The 22618-nt window shown below is 37.7% G+C and overlaps 1 protein-coding gene across 1 annotated transcript in view; it reads left to right on the top strand.

Moving 5' to 3' along the window:
• Nucleotides 1–22618, top strand: part of GALK2 (galactokinase 2) — a 46864-nt gene that overhangs the window by 14196 nt on the left and 10050 nt on the right. Inside the window, exons 6-8 of the mRNA XM_005483367.4 lie at nucleotides 9945–10043; nucleotides 12767–12919; nucleotides 17689–17899. Of these exons, the coding sequence (XP_005483424.2) occupies nucleotides 9945–10043; nucleotides 12767–12919; nucleotides 17689–17899 (463 nt within the window). The remainder of the gene's footprint in view (nucleotides 1–9944; nucleotides 10044–12766; nucleotides 12920–17688; nucleotides 17900–22618) is intronic.

The following is a 22618-nucleotide window of genomic DNA, read 5'->3' as shown; positions in this document are numbered from 1 at the left end:
ATAAGTAACAATATTTGGTTATGATGGTAATTTTATGAGAAAATATTGACTTTTTGCCCCTCACTAGTCTGATGGACTTTGCAAAATCTTAATGTGATGGTTTGTAGCAGGAAGACAGGAAACTTCTGGCTTTGGAATCAAATTTGGCTGAATTGTAGGGCTTCAGTAGCCAAAGTTATGAAAAAATGACCTTTTACTGAATGGAACATTTATCTGTTTTGTTTCTGTGAAACTATTTTTATGAGAATATTTTAGTTACATGCTCTTTTTCCTGATAAATGTAAGTTTAAAATAGTTGCTGTAGAGTAAAAGCCATTGAAATTTAGAGCTTTTATGAGATAACACTTCCAGTGTGAGGTTCAGGCCTATGAGATTAAGAGTCAGAGCTCCACAAAATTAAAAAACATTGTAAAAGCATGGCTAGAATTTCATGGTTGCTAACTTTAAAAATAGCACTTTTTTGACATTGAAAACAAAATCAGAAAACACATGCTCTCACTAATTGTGTGTAGCAGTCTGAAACAGGGCATTGTTTCACTGTGCATACAACATTGAAAAAAACCAAACATCATACACAATAGTTAGGGAAAATACCAGTTCAAGACAATTCAGACAGATGTGCACTGCTAACCAGTTGCAGCAGTGCAATAGCATTCAAATAACAAGATGGAAAATGTAGAATGCAATCTTTAAAAAGAATCCCTTTTTCCCCTCCAAACAGGATCCCACTCTAAGGCTGTGTTGGCATAACTCAAACAGCAGCAATGCTCAGAAGTAGTGGTTCTTGACTTTAAAGTGATTTTTATTTCACAGTTACAAAATCAATCTTTTGTATAACTTTTCATCAGGACATGATACTTTTTGTAAAGGAAACATAATAATGCTCTAAACTGTCCCAGCTTTGTGTTTTGTGGTAGGAATTAATGAGTACAGAAAATCACTTAGGACTTAGTAACTAGATTTACTTCAAAGATGTGATAATAATGTTGTTGTCAAATGTTAGATTGTGTGAAAGTAAGCTCTGTTCAGCCACCTTAACATTCTGTTACATCAAGGCTGGGTATCTGTGCACATACTTATTGGGAAGAAGAGATCAAAACTGAATAGGGTTTATGTAATTTAATATGAAATGTTGAGCATAGGAAGGGGAATCATATTTAGCTTTATCTAGACTGAGAAAAAGCTAAGTCAGACAGAGTAAAAAAAGGACTTAAACCTAACCTGTAATGGCACAGTGTCCATTGGTTTCACTTTTCCCAAACTATGGCTCAGATGAATTAGAGTGTGGGTGTTAAACATTTTTAAACAGCATTTCAACAGTTACTGTACCTGCTACTGTCACTGGTTGCAGTGGGAGAATAGAAAGGCCATCTGGAATCCTTTCTGCTTGGTTTCTGAAGCCTCTGTATAATATTGAAAGTGCTTGAGTTGAGCCCTTTACCACTCCTAATCCATAGCTGTCTGTGAGTAGCCACACTGGTAGTGTGACTTTGAAATGAGCAACTTGTGCTGATAATACTCCTTAGGATTGGATTATAATTTATTTTATTTTTAAAATATTTCTTTTTATAATTTATTTTCTTGATCTATCAAAATCTTTGATAGGTACATGCTCGGGATAATTATGTAAGAAACCAAACTGTTTACACAAAAAATGGCACACAGATACTGTATTTTAAAGTACTCTTAATACAGAGAAATGCTGAAGTTCCTCTCTCTGTGGAACTGAAAACCAGGGTTCTTGTTAAGCTTGACTGTATGTTTGTAATCAAGGGGAAACAGAGTACTTTAGAGCTGTGGTAATCAAAGGCCATAATCTCTCATCAACCTAATTGATAACCTTCTATTTGAGCATGTTAGGGGGCAGACAAAGTCAAGCTAAGATTGCTGTGCTTATGAGGACATCCAGATACTATCTGACAAATATATTCCCATTCTGGAAAAAAGTAAGCATAATTACCTTGCAAAACATATATGAAATTCAGCTAATTGGAATTTTATGTGCAAACTGGAAGCAGATGGTAACTTTCAGCAACCTATTCCTAGTCAAGATGAGATATTAAAAATAAAGGCATTCCTGGTGGTAAAAATAATATTAAAAATCTGAGGATCATTTTATACCTTACTAAATTAAACACAGTGCTTTATATTTCAGAAATTATTTTTATACCTGTATATATGTATATAAAATGTGCAAAGATTGGAAAAAATTACAGTCTAACTAGAGTTGAAATATGATATATGATGGAGAATGTTTCCTTCTTACTGTACAACACTCATCTTTATCTATAAATGTTTCTTCTGCATTTTCAGTCTTGTGTGTTGTGAACCAAACGCTGTAGAATTTAACAGAAAATCTACACTACATTTGCCATCAAATTACCAACATTATTTGTTGTAAAGGAAAGCAGCAGACTGTGTCTGACTTTTCAGATTAACTTGCTGAAATGCTAAGGAATGTTCATTGGGGGACCATTAATCTATTTCTATAGAGGGAGTAAATATATGCACAGCACTTTTGACTGAGTTGATATTTAAATACTCCAGTTACTTAAATTTGCATGATGAAGAGAATTCTGGAGCACTGAAAAAGACAGTGCTAAAAATAACTTATATTAACAAATGCATTTTCTTCATGGACCTTCCAGTCACAAACAATAAAATTTAAAACAAGAAGAAAAATGCCCTTTTTTTAAATTTTAAAGATTAGTTACCATTACTACTGCACTGTAGTGCATAGAAAATCTAGCACACTTAACTTGGGCCAAAATGAACTACATTAAACCACTGAGGCAGATGTAATTTAATACTATCATTTTATGGAGAAGATTGCTTTATTTTGGCTGCTGTCATTCTGGATTTGTGTATATCAAGTTTCTGTGTAATGTAGGGTGAGCTGTTCCAAAAAAATACTAAGCAACACTAATTCTGTTTTACTAACAAATATTTGCCTGTCTCCTACTCACTAATTGTCTTACTCTTTTAAGGGGTTTACTCTTACACAAGTTTACTTCTTTGAAGGGCTGTGGGAGATTGAAAGGGATTGATCACTGATTTGGAACATATTAACAGTGACAGTTATATGGGGACAAATTCTGTCACAGTTTACACACTGTCCAGACCCATTATTGCATGAGTCAAAATCAGAGCAGTTGGCCCTTGGCCTCTTTGTGAGCAAGAGGAATACTAAAGGTGAAACTCCCTTATCTGTCCTCATTCAGATAATTCATTAGGTTTCTAATTTTTAGGAATTTTTTTTATAATTAAATGATCATCTGTTCACTTTCATTATTCCTAGGATATCTAAATACCTTTCTACATTTAGGTCTTCATGCTCATTATCACTAACATCAAACTGATAGAAAGTAAAATAAATGATGGGGCAACAGAGAATCAAGTGAGCTGTATGGGGTGGGTTATAATTTATCAGTTCTTTGACTTGAAAGACCAAAAAGACTCAGTTGTAAATCTAAACCTGAATTTGAGGTGTTTCATATTGAAATATAAGTAGAGAAAAGCACATATTAATGAAAAGTATCATTTTACTGAAAACTCACTTTTTCCATTAAAAATCCCAAACAAGGTAATATGATGCAGAGCTACTGATGAGTTCTTATTAGAAGAAATCTCTCCATCTAGAGTAACTACACATAAGGCAATTAATAATAAAAAATCACAACCTTTCTTTGTCAGACTAAATTATATCTCCACTGATAGGATTTCCCAGATTAGACTCTCTGCATGCTGGATAGGAAATCTTGTGACTCAAAGATAAAACAGATTTAAGTGGTAGTAATTTCTTTCTTCGTAACCCAAGACTGACTTGCTCCTTATCAGGGAGAACCTTAAATTGTTCAAACAAAAAGCAGGGGTAGTTAGTAGAGTCTTAGATCAAAAGCTAGCCTAGGTCTGCTCAGGGGAGGCAGCTGCCTGTTAGGGTGTTAGCTTCTGCAGTAGGATACATTCTGGACAGACTTCAGAATTAAGCTTCTCAAACAAACAGCCTAAAAAATACCTTTTAAAAACTGTTAGTTTTAGATATATCCTAGTGCTCCAACTAACATTGTCTAAAACATGTGAGCAGCTTCCTTAAGTAATTAATTTACATAAATTTCTTAAAGCTTAATTGTTTGTTAGTGAATTGTATGTATTGAGATTCTTTTCCTAGTGATGTGGCTTTATATTGTTTTAATTATAGACATTCAAATTTATTGTGTTGTATCTTTTTTTGTTGGATAAACAGCAAAATCCCCAAGGTTAATATATCATGAAACTCATTGATTCTAAACATCTCCCATGGAAGCACAGCCAACCTGGTATGTGTACTTGCCAACAGCTATAAAAGTAGTGTTTGTGTGGATGATATTTGGCCTGGCATTCACAAGCTGCAATATTTAGTGTTTCTTGACAGATCACCAGGGAGACTTCAAGGTTTTACTCACCTGCCAGCTACTGCTGCTGCCCCGTTACGCTCAGAGGCTGAACAGAGCCCGAGTGGGAGCAGCTCTGGGTACTGCTGGAGTAACTGCAGGTATTTCCAGTCTCCATCCCAGCTGCCCCACTCACCCACCTCCCTGCAGCCTGCAGAAGGGAACAGCTGGCTTCAGCTATGTCACTGCCAGGTTTAAACAAAGGGACTTTGCACAGATGTGGTCACATAATGACTCTGGCAGTCCAACCTCAGGGAAAGGGGTGGAATAGTAGTGCTGAACTGCTTGAGGTTGCATTACAATGTGCTTATGTTAACACTAATTAACACACATTTTATGTGGCTCATTTGTCACATTAAAATTGCAAATGATACAGTGACATTTTCCCTAAGGTGTCTAGGAAGTGCTGTAAGTCTGCCTTTCTCCTTTCTTACCAACCAAGATAGTTAAACTGAAAAAGATTTAGGAAAAAGCCACATGGAACAATTAAAGGTACAGAATGACCACCATAAAAAAGCATGTTAGGACTCTGGAAAAAATCACCTAAAGGAGGAAGGGTCAGAGATCCATTAAATGATGAATTTAATTGATTGAGTGCGTGGCAATCATTGTTTGTCGCTCCCTCAAGTGTTTAGAGCCAGTAGGTATGAAATAAAGCTAATCAGGTACACATTAATAATTGACAAAAGGAGACAGTTCTTCACCTGACAAGGTGTAGAAGTCCTTGTTCCTGGATCTACATGTTGAAGTTATGCATAAGTTAAAAGGCAGTCTGGATAAATTCACATATAAAAATCAGTTGTTGGTAACTAAGGGTGCAGAACTGACATTCAGCTTAGGGAACTCCCGATCACAACATAAAGTCCTGGGGAAATAAGATCTTTACTTGGCCTTTGGTCCATACTAAGAGCTCACATTCAATTACAAGATACAGGACTAGAAGTGGTATTGGTTTGATCCACAGAGGCTGCCTTTATCTTCATATATTCCATATTTTTATTCTGACTCAAGTCTATTAATGAATTTATCCAGCTGACAAGCCCTTACTTACTTACAGGCTCAGGCTCAGGCTCAGGCACATGCTGGGATTCTGGGGCTTGTCCTGGCAGGGCCAGGAGAGGAACTTGGAGATCCTTGGGTGGTTCATTCCACATCAGGATATTCTGTGATTATGTGCACTTCCCTTCTTAGCTAGGTTGTTGGGTTCTTTGGGGGTTTTTGCAGGGGGGTCAGATCAAAGGAAATATCTCCTGATGTCTGAGCTTTTTGAATTACTGTATTAAATATATCACTTTGCTTGTTTAATAGTGTAGATGACAGCTTAGGGCTTACTGTCTGCATGATATCGTTTACTTGGTCTAGTTAGTTCTGTTGGAACAACTTCCTGAAACAATAATACAGAAATTCAGAGGGCAGTAACATATGTAGACCTCACAAAGGTGAGCTAAGGAAATTTTTCATTTATCTAAGTAGTTTTTTTGCAGAGTCATAATGTTACTATTCAGACCCATTTTAACTATGATTTTAGTATCTCTCTGTTCCTCTTTTCCTTAGCATCATATGAATAAGATTTTACATCTACCCTGCAGCTGTTTCCATGAGACTATATTCCTTACAGAATAAGCCACAATGCTGGAAATAGGGAGGGTTTTGAATTCTCATTTCATCTTTGTGACTGATTCACATGACTTTGAACAAATCATGTAAGTATCTGTGCTGTCTCTAAGTTGAAGATAACAGCAGCCTTATAGGAATGCTTTTAAAGTAAACTATGTAAAATTCTATGAAGATTTAAATTGTGATTTACTAGTATTTTTGAAATACTGCTTTAGGGAAGGAAAAGCATGCTAATGAACCTTGAGTGCATAGAACAAGCTATGTTTTGTGGCTGGCTCAAAGTGGTCTGTCATATGAATCAGAATGTGTGGGATGCAAGTGGAGTCTATGTGCAGATGGGGTTTTTTCATTCTCTGTATTTCTCATGGTGCCTCATGAGGAACAAATATCCGCCTGAGTTCAGTGAGAAAACCTGTTCTAGGACTTCTGCAGAACTCAAGAGGCTAACACTGTTTATTTTATACACATAACAATTGTAACTGGAAGTCTGCCAAGGAGTGTCAGGCCCCTCTAACCTACCAGCCTGACAGATGATGCTGTGGTGCAGTTCCCCTAAATGTGACTGTGAGAATGCTCCAAGTTACTTCTCTGCAGAAACTGCAGTGCATCCAGAAGGAAGTTCTATGCTCAGGTATTCTTCAGGCAGATATTTGAGATGTTGCCAAGTTATGCAGTGATATCTGGGGTCTGAGAAGCTCTGTATTTTTACAGACATACAATGGAAAGGTATAAATAGCAGATGATCCAAACAGTCCCTGCCCTAAAGACCTTCTGGGTTTGCAAGTTGAATGGAGACAAGGCATTGCTCTGAGATAGGCAAAAGCTATTTCCTTTTATTACGTGGTTCTCACAGACTTTTTTCCTTAGAGATATTTTCCGTGGAAGTCTAAACTCTAAGAACTTGTGTAGTAAAATGGGGATTTTTTCACTTTCTAGCAATGAAGTCACACATATTTATAGCATTATCATGTAAGAATCCCAAGTAGCAATTACTAATTAGAAAGAGGGGGAAGATACTCCTCATTTTACTGAAGAAATGGAGCCGTGATGAATTAAAGAGACTTTCCCTGACTCACAAGAAACTTAATGTGGAGCTAGAAATTGAGCCCAGACCTCCTGAAATTCAGTTCACTCTTTCAGTCATATGGCCATCCTTTTCCAAGTATCAAATATGTACACAAGGCTTTCCAGTTTAGTCTTCACATTAGTTTCCAATGAAACTTTGCCCTTTCACTCATTTTAGCAAAAGGCAAACATTTGCCCATTTGTCTCAATAGTAAGTAGAAACTGCTCTCTATACAATGACAATTTCCTCTCCATTCACATGCTTCTCATCCTAGTATTAAAGCCAGCCTGTGTCAGCAAGGGCCCGTTTAAATTAGAAACCAAATAATATTTCAGGGATGCCTTGGGCTGTCTTGTGGAGAGGGTTCTTTGCAACCCTTGCCAGTTACTACTTGGTGGTCCTGCCAATCCTTGCTAAGTTTCAAAACAGAAGTTGCTCAAGCCGGAGCAGCGCTGCCTGCCTGGCATACGCAGCTGGACAGCTGGAGAGCCGGGACCCAGCAAGGCCTGCTGCTCAACCAGGCACAGTTCACCAGACCTTGTAAAGGGACAGGGGAGTGGCACTGTCCTAATTGTTAACATTCCTCCTCTGCAAGGCTTCTCCTGATACTCATTTAATAAGCCTAGGCTCATAAAGTCTAAACAATTTAGGCAATCAAGTGGTAGCTGATGTGTATGTGGAGATAGAGATGCAGCCAGACTAAGTGAAGAGTGAAATGCCTCATTTCTCACTTTGCCAAGCTTTATCTGGCAGCTGCAGATGCAGTAATAGCTCAGGCAGCTGTACCCAAGGACAGAATTTATGTTGGGAGTACCTCAGGAGCTGTACTTCAGGCCAGGTTTGCACAGCCACAGCTCCTACTTGAGTGCACATGGCCCATCTGCCAGCGTGGTTCTTCTCACACAGTGAGTAATACCCATAAGCTCCAGTCTGAAAGCTCCTGCCAGTGGCAACAATTAGGGATGTGGTATTGCTGTGTTCTCAGAGAGACAAAAGGCAGGTTCAGCAGAACTGACTGAAACATGCAGGTATTCCCATGTCACAGCAACAGTTTTAAATAGGCACACCTTCATATGTAGAAAGGAGTGAGCATCTAGAAACTGTTGTGTCTGGAGGTTTGTTATTTTCTGTGGAGCTGTTTTTGAGTACTTTAGCATTAAATGGGAAAAAGCATCATTGCCTTCATCAGCATTTAATTCAGAATTATTTTCAGCTCATAGTGGAGCAGGGAGATATGGTAACTAGATGTTGAACTTTCATTGATGGGATGAAGAGATCTGAGGTTCAGACTGGAAATGGGACTTAAGTGAACATGGGACAGGGAGGAAAAATGAAGTTTCATTAACCTGAGAAATGGGTTTTGTTAAAAAGAGAGAGAGCCACAATGTTTCTTTAGTTTCAAAGTTTCTATGGTTTCTCAAGAAAAATAAAAGAAACATTGTTTCAGCTCATCTTTAAAATACACAAAGGAAAGGCAGTGCCAAAAGGGAGAGTATTTTTGCTGATTGTACTCTCAATGTTCTCTCCTTAATGGTATTTTTCATGTCTTTTACTATGTTTGAGTCAAAGAGATCCACTCTGCATAGTTTTAGAGTACCTTTGTTAATGTTTTTTTGATAACTTCTGCTTATCAGCCTAAGGCTTATTGGCTATAACTGCACTGTGAGCTGAGTAAATTGGTTGTTAGTGCATTTGCAAACAGTTCAGCCTGATTACATTCATCCAAGCACCAATTTTACAGCTGTGTCAGTGGGGCCATTAAAGGACTTGAGCAAGCAAGCAGGCAGGCACCCTGCACATACCTCTCTGAGCATCGTGATTTACTGCCTCTATCTGCTGCCTTTTACAGCTGTGTGCTGGCTAGTGTCCCTGTCTTGCTGCTTAGCTTTTTTCAGTCCTGTAATGCTGCATCCTTACTGTGGAATCTGAATCTGACTTTGCCACTGAAAAAACGCCTGTGGCTTTTCTAAAGTTCTTTTCCCATCTTCCTTGGGGTTACCTTGTGCTTAGAAAAACTGACTGCTAGGGGTCATAGTAGGTGGACACAAATACTTTCCTCTTAATCCACTTCTTTTTGACTACTCTGTGTTCTTTGACCATTTTCCAAAGTTTCTCTTGTGTTTTGTTTTGACTTAGCCTGATAGCTGAAAACTTTACTGGTAATTATTATTTTTGACTGTTATGACATTGATATTCTACCCTCCCATAGTATCCTCTGACCTGCAGGTATTAGAATGCACAAAGATACGCCCACAATGTCACAAAGGAATGCACATCACATACAGCTATGAGTTAGTTCAGATAAGCAGAGTACAGTATCTTAAGGAGACACAACAAGCATCACTGACTTGAATATCTGCAGTGAGAAACAGTTTTGGAGTAAATTCTGATTACGGAATCAGTACATTAAAACAGTCTGGAATAATAACTTGCAATTTTTTGCTAAGCTGAGATTCACAAGTAGATGGATTCATCTAATTAAATCAACAAATCATTGCCTATTGGGATGGAAGGATATGAAGTGCACAAGGAAGGTGGGAGGAGGACAGCTACAAGAGTTAAGTGTCTAAACAAGGATACTCTGAAAAGCATTTGGCTGTGGTGGGTCCTCTGGAGGCTGGGTAGTTGTTTCTTTTTTGCTTCAGAAAAAAAGGGAAAAGGGGCCATGTGGCATCCTGGTTGATAGCAGCATATGTTATTTGACTTGTGAGAGATAATAGTGTCAGAACTCTGACATTGTTTCCTTCGTTTTCTCACTAATTAATATGTAAGCAGAATAAAAGTATCATCCTTAACTGTGGCTGAAAGTTCACATGTTAATATTTTTCCAGGTGGAACTTGCAGAAATTTGCACAAAGAGCGAACGTTACATTGGCACAGAAGGTGGAGGAATGGACCAGTCAATCTCTTTTCTGGCAGAAGAAGGAACTGTATGTGTACCTTTGTAATCTAAGCTAACAATGTAGTATTAATTAATGTAAGCAAAAAAATACCTTCATTAGTATCTAGAAGACAAGAGTAAAAACTGGAATACCCTAATAAGCAGTACAAGCACCATTGGTATACAAATGAATCAGGAATTAAACTTACAAACTTGGGTACATTGGAGTATGACAAGTTTGAATGGATATGATGAGAAAAATCAGAAATGGCAAGGAGGAAGGAAAAGATGTGGGGGAAAGATGCACTCTAGAAGAGCACCAGGTTCCACTATTTGGCTAATTCATGCTGAACTTAGAATGTTTCCCATATAATGAAATCTGAATGGTCGGCATGCCTTGTATTCAGTGCAAATGGGATAATTATTACAAAAATGCTTTCTTGAAACTTCTTATAACCAAACAGTTCTAGGAACTTTTGCCAGGTTCAGTTACAAAGACAATGGAGACTTTTTTTTCACCAGTTTTGCTAATTCCAGACAATTCTGTGGCTGAATTTTGATGTAGAAGGCATTTAGCAGTCTTAAACGTGGTGACAGAAGGTGAACTAGCTGTGATAAACAGGGCCTGCCAAGCTATGCATGAGTGCTTGCAGAGGAATTTACAGTGAGGTTCATCTGCTGTCCCAGAAGGTGCACAGGACTGCAACTGTTCAAACCTCAGACCTGTCAAAGTACTTTTATTGGAATTAATGTAGTGTTTCATAACAACCTTTCCTTTCCTTATGATTGTGGCATTATATCTCACAGATTTGTTCCTAATGAGATGTCTTGGATTGCCTTACACAAAAAAAACCCCCTATTTCCTAGAATTACACCAAACATTTAATGCCATCATGAGACACATATATTTTCAATTTCACATCACTGCACCTACTCTACACCTTTCCTTCATGTTTTTACTGTTAGTAGTAAAAACACAGTGACATGAATAATGAAAGAAGGAAGCAGCAGATTTTCCTGCCATACACAGACACGATTATGTAAGTGGAAGCTTTTCTGATATATAGCAGTGGTGACCAAAAAGACAAAGAAAACGTTAGCACAGATGAGAAAAGAATTGTGAACAAACCAGAAAAATATCCTTGCTTCAGTGTATTTGCAGCTGAATGAAGCTTGAGCCACCCATCTTAAAAAAAAAGAGAAAAGTACAGTAAAGGACACTGAGGTTTATCAGAGCTATTTTTTAAAATATGAGCATTGACTGAACAATTTAAAACTTTTTGGCTTGGAAAATGAGAAGCTTTGAGGGTGATACTTTGAAGTTTGCAGATTCCCTAAACAAGTAAAGAGAAGGTAAATGGAGGATTCAATGTTTTTCATAACTGAAGAACTAATAGAAACACAATGACATTAGCAAGCAGCTTGTAAAAAACAAACAAGGAAGTTTGGGTTTTTTCCCCAAATATTCATTGTTAAATTGAGAAATACCATACATTGTGGAAGGCAGAAGTTTTAAAAGGATTCAAAAAAGACCTTTGTGGATACACTAAGAGAGTGTTAAACTGTATGTAGCTATCTAATTTAATAGATGTTTCTTCCAGTGTGAGTATAACCATTGTAATCTTTGTTTATGGGAATCTGGAAAAACATACCCCTAGAAAAGATTGCTTTGTATATGTTCTATCTTTATATTGCCCCTAAATAGCCATTTATGGCTACTGTCAGAATCAGGACACTAGACCAGCTTAGTGGTGCACTCTGGTCTAATGGAGCAGATCTTAAAGAGTATATTTAAATGTAAGCAATTCTGTCTGTCTTGATAGGAATTCTGTGATGGGGTCCAGAATCTCAATGGCAGGGAGTAACACATATGCTGTACATAATGTACAAGCAGATTTGTCATTGTTTATTTAGCACTCTAGCTGCTCAAGGGACTCTCTGGGGTTGAACAATGCCAAAACCAGTAAGATGTCCCTGCTTGCACAGTTACAGTCTATTCTAAGAAGCCAAAACAGGGCACATGATTTACAACTTACCCCAGTAAAAAACCAGATGTGAATTTAATCTCTTGATTACATTTCATCCTGAATTATTTAATTAATGGATGCCTAACTTATTCCATGAAAAGGTCACAAATGTTGGGAACATCTTACACAGCTTGTGTAAGCATGTGTGAGGCACGGCAGTCTCTTATGTCAGAAAGGAGGAAACAGTAACTACGTTCTTACACTTAGTTTTATTTAGTTTCTTGGTTTGATTGTCTGTATGTACCATGATCACTGCCTCACATCAGTCTGAAAATGTTGGTCCCATACTGTACCTCAGTGTACTAATCTTGCTGCAGTGCAAAATGAGAGGACTGAGGGGGAGATGGACAGTGATGAAGGGGCAGGGAATGCAAAGCCCCTTGTTTCTAGGGGCATGCACATTAGCTTCAGCCAGGCCTGGTACTTCTCTGCAGATCAAAGTGAAACTGTTGTCTTAAACAGGCAAGAAAAATAGGTTGGGTGGGGTTCTGTAAAATGCTGAAAAAACCCAAAGACTTAATGGAAACATTTTAAAATCCAGCTACAGGGAAGGGTTTGAAGTGTATGTGTAACTTGACCAATGAGGTTAAATCTCTTTTCTTCCTGTTTCATGTCAGTTTTCTTTCCTTAACTGTGCCTGGATTTTCAAGAGAAAAAACATGCAAATTTGCATTTGATTTATAGAACTAAGTGCACTGTTAGCTAGTAGTAAATTAAAACTAACCATTCATTTTTCTTTCAATAGGCCAAGTTGATAGAGTTCAGTCCACTGAGGGCAACTGATGTTAGACTTCCAAGTGGAGCAACGTTTGTTATTGCTAACAGTTGTGTTGAAATGAATAAAGCAGCAACTTCTCATTACAATATTAGGGTAATGGAGTGTCGGCTGGCTACAAAGGTAACGCATGGCTTATGTCAAACTCTAATGAAACCTTCATCTAAATATGTGCTTTTTTCCACTTCTGACCAGTTGTGTCTTTAACACCTGGCTAGGTGCTACTCTTATATAATTTTTCTTTCCAGAACCAGACACTTCCATATGCAGGAACAGAACTCCTGCTGAGCTTAATGGAAGTACAAGGACTGTGTCCTTATATAGAAGATTGTGTGATTTAGTTCTATTAAATTATTTTTATTGTATTTCAGTGGAGGAAATAAGTCTATTTTTCAGAAAAAAATATTCCCAGTTAATAAGATAGACTGTTTCTAATTAAAGCTGAATAAGCTGAATAATGACAAATAATGGAAAGCGACCACTATGGTCACATGTTTATATGTACATATGGCAATAGATGTGTATTTTCTAGGATTTAGAGAGTATCCAAGCTAGTAGTTGAAGGCCAGGAAGTAATATTAGAAATGCTGAATAGCAGCATGTGTCTCAGCATAAAGTTCAAAAACAGGCTTGAATGAAACCCCAATATTTAGGGTGTACTGCCAGTTTACAGCTTGAAATTATCTCTAAGGTGTATGTAAACTGAATAGGGGAAATCTGAGTTCTGCTTTAATTCTGGATTTTGTATGTTTAGGAGCATGTAGATGTAGGGTTTGATTTGAGTTCTTCATGAGAAGACAGTACATTTTTCTTTGATAAGAGTAAAGGAGGAGTAAGCATAAAGATTCACTGCAGTTGCACCAACATAGGGTGCTCTGGGAAAGAACAGAATGTGGGTCACAAAGTCTAGAAGAAAGCTTTGAAATGCAATATGGAACTCCTTGCCACAGAATATCAGACCAATATCTGATCAATATTCAAAAGCACTTTGAACTCTTGCTGGTGTCATGATTCCATTAAAAAATAATTTTTTACAAGTCTTAGTTAGTGCTAAAAAAATACTTGAAGATCTGATCAGACATTGACAAAATGTATTAAAAAATAATGTGCTGAGATTTTTTTGAGGAGGGAAGCTAGATTTCAGATGACTTTTAAAATGGGCTTTAAACTCAAGTATCAAAGGAATAGTTGTATTTCCATTGTATCTAAGATGTGGTAAAACAAATAGCACCAATGACCACAGTAAAGCTGTTGTCACTGAAGTTAACAAGATTTTTAAGCCATTAAGAAATGAAGATAAGGACCTGTCTATTTGTTAGTTCTGTTATAACTTATAAATCTCTAATTTGGGATTGCTAATGGACAAAATATATGTTTTTAAGAGGAACTTCTTTTTTTTTTTTACATAAGGAATAGAGAGCCTTCACAGATAATCCATTCTAAAAGGCACTGTACAATGAGTGCATTAAGCTGTGAGAGCTTTTGAAGTTATTGTTCCATATACCAGACTTTGTGAATTGAATCACAGTTTTCTAAATTGCTTTAAATTATTAGTCCTGTACAGTATACTGAAGAGGTAGTAAGGAAACATCTTTTCTTTTACATTTCTGTTAACTATGATGCAATCTCTAAAAATGCACTTTTAGCAGATGCTCGACTGTAAGGAGACTAACAACATACACCTGTCTGTTTTTAAACATATGCTACCCAGATGGAAAGCTGCACACACTATAAAAATACATTGAGCCAGGAAAAGTCTGTCTTTAGGAAGGGGTCACAGTGGGGTGAAGGAGGGCAGGTATGTAAGTTGAAACAGGGAAGTCTTTTAAGCACCATTAAGCTAATGGAACTATGAACTAACATGCTGGGCCTTGCAATGATGCTTTAAAAGAAATTCTCATTCTAAGTGCCTTAGGATAGGCTTTTCCCCCCCTTTTCTGCTTTAGGTAATTCTAGAATTTCATACTGCTATACTGCATAGACAAAGATGCCAACACAACATATCCCTGCTAGCATTAGTGTAGAACATTTTGCTATCAGTCAGAGAGTTCTTGATCATCCTGGTAAATTATCTTTCTTAGATTCGGTTCCTTTCCTTTCCCTCTAGAGAATCATTCTTTTGCCTTTCTCTTCCCCTCTCTCTGTTCTTGTAGCAGCCTCTGAGTGCTCTCCTGCACTCTGTCACAGTGAGTTTCCAGTTTAAAGACGTTTCCTGTCCTCACTGCTCCGAGCTCCCCCCGGCTGGGCTGGGGATGTCGCCCCCTGCTTCCCCCTCAGCCTGGTGTGGGGCCAGCAGTGGCTGCAGCTGCAGGGCCACCATCAGCTCCTGGGCACAGGGCTCAGATGGCATTATAGAAATGCCAAGTGTAAGGAAGTGATGCTGCTATAAAAGTATTCCTGGACTTACTCTTAGTGAGACTTTCTTGTATTTATATTTGTCCCATCATTTACCAAGTATGTTTTCCTCTCAGTTACTCACAGTTTTCCAGTGTGCCTATGTTGAACAATAAAGAATAATAAAGCCCAAAGATTCTATATCCTGGCAGTTAAGAGCTGCTTGATGTCCATATCTTTAATCAATCTAGTCAGTGATCATCAAGAAAATATCCAACTGTGGGAGAAGTATTGGGATTAGTTTTTGTACATTAAAGAGATGGGATTTTTTCCCCCCATTTCTGTTCCATGTCCATTACAATTCAAGCTGCTGCAGCTAAACTATTTTCAAAAACCATTTCTGTTTGCCCATAATATTTTTCCCAGTGCTGTTAGAATCAAACCTTTGCTCTAAGCAGGACAGACCTTTCCAGCAAAGCCGTGCCCACTGGCCCAGCAGGGTCAGTTTCCATTTGGAACATTTGACCTGTAAAGCCCCAGTGTAGTGGCTTGCCTGAAATACAGCATCTCCCTTCAAGAATGGGAACAGATGTGACAATGCATGTGGCATATTTCTGCAGGGGATTATTTATTAAAAAAGAAAGTAGAAAAAAATTTTGTTGCCTTATAGAATAGTATTGTTTGTAAATTCTGTTTAACTTCTCATAATGAAGTCCAGGGGATGCTAAATATTGGGATTAAAGCATGAGGAAAATGATTTCCATTCATTTAGCACCTTGAAGAAGATGTGTATGCACCACCATACAACATATTTAACTAAAATGAAGCAGTAATTTTTATTGACTTATTAGTAAGTAAGCTAATATACAAATTACATAAAGGCTGTAGAGTTCTAGGTATTCAGAGTCTTTAAAAAGGAGACCAGAAGTGACTTAACCAGTCTTTTACAGAAAAAATTGCCTCATGCTGATTTCTGCATTAGGCACTAAACAGTTCTGCTTCTTTCCCTACCACTGAACATGTAAAATTGTATTTTAAATGGCAACAAAGTTATATGATGAGGATCTTGTTTGTTTTGCTCTGCTGAGCCTCACATAAATCTCAGCGAGTCACTAGATGGCACCAAAAGTAGTTAATTTTTAGATACTGCACTAAAGCAAAACTGGAGGGGCCCCTGCAAAAAAAGCTCTGTTGGGGGAGAGCAAGAATCTACACCAGATAGCTGGGCAGCAGATCTGCTTAAATTTCATGCTGTAACTTTGCACAAAACAAAACAAATACTTTTCAGATATGTATCAAGAGAAATTATTTCAAACCAATCTCATTCTGAACCGGTGCTCATTGAGAAGAATAAAACACATTGGGTGAAATCTTGGCCTTGTTAATAAAAGATTTGAATGCTGATTTGTATAGAAAAAGGATTTATTCCCTGGTCTTTCTATACTGTTTTAAACTCTTTCCAGACATACAGCTTGATTTGGAAGTTTTAAACTCAATTTAAATGGTGCAGCACTGGACACACACCATGTGCCTATGAACACAATAAAATGACATTGCTGTGTACCTGCTAATCTTTGTTTTACTTTGTAATCTGCTGAAATTACAGGTGCTAGGTCAATGACCACTGACTATTCATCTATCATTCATAACATCAAAATATTTCACCTTATGAGGAAAGGTGAAAATACTTTACCATTTTCATTAGAGGCATAGGAGCATCAACACATATTTCAGCCTTCCAGAGAAAAGCCTGTTGGACATTCTGTCTTTCAGGATTCTGGTGTGTTGTAGTAACGACTGTCAACTGCCAAAACATCACAAAGATACACAAAGCATGATATCATTGCCAGGAGTGGGGAAAGCAGATCCATCTATAACTAATAAATATCACAGCAACCATGTAGGAATGGAACAGATTCAGACCAACACTGTACCACTCCTTTCAAGGCTCAGAAGTTCCTTTAAATTTGATGTTAAAGAAAGTACTTAAATTTTACTTAAAAGTCCAGAGATTGAGAAAGGTTATGGTTATTCTCCCCACAAATCTTATGACCACTGTCATGTTTTTAAGGCTATTATGAGAAAAGGTTGTAATGACAACCTCAAATGTTCATCAGAAAATTCCAGGGGTGTATTGGAAATGTCAAACCAAAATGTTAGAGTAATAGTATGGAAATAAACTTTTTAAGGACTTCTAGTGTTACTGCATCATAGCATTTGTATAAAGAGTTGTCCAGATGGGATTGTAAAAGGTTGGTAAGTGCTTGAAGTAACAAAGTCCATGGAAGAGGATAAATCACTGATCTGATTTCAAACAAATAATGCCAGTAGGGCTTTTACAGACAGTATCTGATTTGAGGGAAGAATACCTGTCATTCACAGACCTTTAATAATAGATCTAAGTATTGTCTGCTCTTTACTGATAGCAAGTAGGTTCTGATGGTTCTCAATTAAGAAGTGAAAAGAGAAAATGGGCCTTAAAGGTACTTATGGACAACTAAAAGTTTTAAACAGGAAAGCACAATATTTTATGTTTTTTTTTTTTTTTTTAATTTTAGCTTCTCTCAAAGTCAAAAGGCTTGGAGTGGAGAAAAATGTTGAGACTCCATGATGTGCAAAGCAAGCTGGGAGTTAGCCTAGAGGAAATGCTGACCATTGTCGAGGAGGTATTACATCCTGAGCCTTACAGCACAGAGGAAATTTGTAAATGCCTGGGAATTAGCCTGGAGGAGCTCCACTCTCAGATCCTTAGTCAAAACATGCAAGATGGTGAGCATATATGAAATGGTGGGGTTTACTGTACAATGTTTGTATTATATAAAAGTTTTATGCACTAATAAGTAGTTCAAGTGGAAGTCTTGCCAGAATACTTGGCTGGAATCTTGTTTGGGAAGTGAAAGAATTGATACCATCATCAATTGATATTTTCATTCTAACTTTTAACCTAAAATTGAGCAAACTTTGATTTTGATTGAACTGTTTCTAAAATGATGAAAATAGCAGATCGCTTAACTGGTGTTCAAGACCAGCAGAGATGGGCTTGTGCTTCTGTTCTTAACTGATAAATACATGACCGGTTCCTAAAACAGTCACTGGGCAGCAAGTCTCAGTCTTTCCTGAGAAAGTTTCTGTCACTTTACTTTTTCTTCTAGGAAGATGTTGGTGGAGATGAACAATTTGCTGTTTAAAGTGTTTCCCATGTATTATTGTTTAGGATTATACCAGGCAGTCATGAGCATTGTCACACATGAAATGAATCCTGCATTCATATAGTAGGGTTGCTAATAATACCAAATAATAGAGAATTTATGGAATAATTTGTTTGCATTCATAACAAGTTTCCAGTTGAGATCAGAATTTTCCTTTAAGAACTACACAGAATCCTTCTTCCTTGTTTCCATTCTGTAGCATTAATACCTGTATTCTCTTGGAGCCAAATTACATCCTTATCAGTCCTTTCCAAGACTACTTTCAGGAATGTGTACATTGGATGTATATAGATCTGTAACATACCTATCTATGCTGACACTTAAATAATCTGTTCATCTGGAGTGATTGTAAATTTTATATATTAACCAAGGACCAGGTCCTGAATCTTCAACTTGTTTTGCACCCCAGTGGTATCAGACAGTACGAGATTATCTTATTGTCTAATTACACTGCCAGCAGATATCAGGATGGAATAAGATATCTTAAGTCAGCTCTTTATCTCCATAGAAAGAGTTTTGATAACTTTGTACTGTCTGTACATGAGGAATATAGGAACCATGTACCTGCACTCTGCAGCACTTTCCTGGGAAGCTGCAAGGTTGTAAATCTTACACAGTCCATGCACTCTCCCCTTCATGAAGCAAGACTATTAACTTACAGATGTTTATACTCCTTACACCTGGTTATAAAACAAAATTCTACAGTTCTGCAAAATTGAGTTGCTTATACAGGTTATCTTGGTATTTAAAAAAAAAAGTCTAGATGAAAAATTTAGACATAAAAGCCATAGAAGAAACTCAAAGGAAATTTTATACTGTAGCTCTGAATACCATTTGCAGATGTTTGCTGAACAGAATCTCTTAAACTTGCATGACTGTGATTTCATTTGATAAGACCAATTAAAAAGGATTATGCTGAAAGCCTTTTTGCATGTACAATATAAAATTAAATAACAGATTTCTGTAAAACATGCAGAAGAAATAAGACAGACATAGAAGGAATCTAAATCTGCTGGGTTTGTTACACACTATACAGATTACACATTATGTTGGCCTTGGAATATCAGAGGCTGTTTGAAGAAAACATTTTTCTTACTTCCCCTCTACTTTCCCACTCTATTTTAATGACAATGCCTGGCTTCTTGATGTGAGAGAGAAAACATCCTGTTAAATAAGTAACCTCTTCAGAGGATTTCAGAGTGTCATTGATTTTCTTTGTTCAACATGAAGAACAAACCATAACATTTAGGGGATCTTTTCATGCCCAGGGATCGTTACAAATACTGTTTTGTATTGGCATTATGTCTCATGTTTAAGGATCTAAAAGTGCTCTGTACATTCTAAATGATCCTTAAGTCCAGCTTCCCCTCTACTCCTCCAGTGACAGTGCTGTATACTCACATAAAGTTTTATCAGTATGCAAGGGTGACCAGATAAAAAGTCCACATCTCAAAGGAACATTCTATGGACTGGCTTTGGTCAAGTCCCAGGCCAGGTCTGGAAGCCCACAGCAACTCTGCATCCCTTTTACAGCAAGTATTCAAGGATTTCTGCAGTTCCCCACTGTACAGCCCATTCGTTCCCCATGTTTGGAGAACTACAGATGGTGTGTAAATCCTCTCTAAACTTTTTGCAGTTGTTCTTTGGTCAACTCAAAATCCTGAGTTTAAAGCTCCCTTGAAAATGTTTACACATGGATTGCACTTGTGGCTTCTGAACATCTCTAGAAAAATAATATTTATTACTTTCTAAGGTGCACTGTGCCATAATTTTGGCTTGGACTCGGCTGCTTCACAGAACACACAGTGTGTGGTGATTGTGGGACATTAAGTATTTATAAGCTTTGCCACAAAAGGATATTCTTCTGTAAAACACTGTATTCCTTTAACCATGAAATGTTTTTTCTTCTTAAATGAGGTATTTTTAAAACCCATTTTTCCTCTTCATATAAAAAAAAATTAATCTAATTCTGACATTTAAACCAGAGAATGAAAACGCCATGGGAGGAGTAGGCATCCATTTTCTGTGTGGATTTGGCTGTTTAACTCCTATTTGTCCCCTGGAAAGAGAATTCTAAATCTGTGCTGCAAATTCCACTGGTGCTTGAACAGCCATTCATGGGTGGTGATGGTGACCTGAGTGCAGGAACAGTTTCCACACTCCCTGCACTGATGGGTGTAGGTGAGGGGGTCTCGAGTGTTCTGTCAGGCAGCTCAGGGGCACAAAAAGCTCTCTCTGTGCACCAGATGTCCTGCATGACACCTCCAAAGTGACAGGCTTCAGAGCACTTTCCAGTTTAAGGGTTCAGGTGCCTAGTTCAGCCTTGCCCTGATCCATGTCATGGAGAAATTTTGGGACATACCACAGAAACTGAGATATGGCTACTCCAGGCAGATGCCATACCTAAAAGATGGAGGCTTTGGGGTGTGCCACAGGTTAGGCACAGGCCCTGAATAGTCCAGATTAATTGCAAAAGTCTGTAAAGCCATCAGTCCTCTGGAGGAAAAATCACTTCAAACCAGTAGTTATCATAATCTCAAAACAGGTGTCTGCTAAATGTGTCACCGAATCCAGCGATGACTCGTCCCCTGGTTTATTTTCAGAAAGCTGGATTGCAAGCAGTTACTTGAGCAGTCCCAGCAGAGTAACTGTTCCCCACTTCAAGTAGGGGGTTCACAATCTGGCTCAAATTAAAGCCATCTGGCAGCATTTTCTTATATACATTATGAGCCAGAAACCTTCACCCTCATCATGTTCAATCAGCAGGATGCCTAACAGAGAAGGGTACAATTCCACGTGAGTAATGGTGCTAGAAGCTGTCCCCTACAAAACTGCGTGTCCGTGAGTTTTTCCGGTTGTAAATTTCTGACAGTCCCATCAGCCATGTGTAGCTCATTAATCTCCAGTGAAATGTATCTTTAGAAGCTGCCAAAGCAACTAGAAAAAAATATATTGCCTGGAGAGGTTGGTCTTTAGCTAAAGGTCAGATAGAATTGTACAGGAAGCCTCTACAGAAAGGAATCTGCTGAAGTTGAAGTTGTAACAAATAATAGGAGTTGCTGAGAAGCCACAACACTTAATTATACAGGAAAAAAAAAAATCCTTTAAATGGACTGGACAGGTTTGCACAATTTTTGTAAAGCTAAAATTAAAAATATGACCATACAGTTGAAAATCCACAGTAAACATTTCTGTTTTATTTAGTTAACCCACAATTACTTGGGTCTATTAGCCCAGATTTTTGTCTGTTAAGGGATTTTATATGGATTTTGGACCAGCTTTCATTAACATTAGTCTGCTGGGTCACAGCAACTTGGAAGGCTCTTGCTGCAGTGCTATCTACTAGTGCCCTGGAAAATGGCACCATTTTTTCAAGGGCATTTGGTGGTTTGTAAGTGAACTGAATTTACCTGTTCATGGGTGACCTGACAGAAATCCTCTGCAGGAGCAAAGCTCAGAGAACTTGGAAGTGGAAGTGGGAGAAGAAACCAGGCCTTTATTATAGTTGAGTGGATTAGGAAAGTATATTTACATTTTTGGTCTAATTAATTACTTAATTCCATACATTACAGTAGCTTTAAGGATGCACATGCTTTTAAGAATCTGGCTTTTAAGAATCATGCTTTTAAGAATTTGTTCCCTAACCCTACTTTTTATGCTCTATTTTGAGCACCACAGAAGGTGAGACCATATAACCCAGTTCTGTGCAATACTGCAAGGGTTTCTTTGAGGGCTTCAGTTTTTCCTCTTTCAGAGCCCTCCAGCCTTGGCTCAGGTATAAACTAATCAGGTGTGGACCCTCTGGTTTTGTTTCTTTTAACTGTGACTGGCTTAGGAAATGAGTGAGTATGGCTTAGGAAATCAATGGAGCTCATATACAAGCTGTGATGCAGCAAACAGATTCCAATATAGATGCGACTTTTAGAAATATCATCTGTACTCTATCTTCAGTTAGGTAAAGAGGGTTTGTTTGGACTACCCATCCAAACAGAAGACATAGAAGAAAGTTTCTGTATTATCAGAGGCATTTGGTGTTGAAAGCTGAAAATGTGTGAATCATATCATTATTTTAGAATAAGGCTTTTTGCTATCCTGAAGATAATTTTTCCTGAAAAGAAAACTGCCTGAGAAGAAAAGCAAGCTATAACAAAAATTTTTAAACACAAACATAATTTTTTGGAAATAAAATGCTGCCTATAACAGACTCATAGCTAATGCCAGGATCCCAGCCTTTAACTGGTACATTTGGTAAACGTCCGCAAAGGAGTCTGCAAATAAC

The sequence above is a fragment of the Zonotrichia albicollis genome, chromosome 11 (genome assembly GCF_047830755.1).
Source record: "Zonotrichia albicollis isolate bZonAlb1 chromosome 11, bZonAlb1.hap1, whole genome shotgun sequence".
NCBI lineage: Eukaryota > Metazoa > Chordata > Aves > Passeriformes > Passerellidae > Zonotrichia > Zonotrichia albicollis.
The sequence above is the reverse complement of the archived record's forward strand: the minus strand, read 5'-3'. Positions and strand labels throughout refer to the sequence as shown.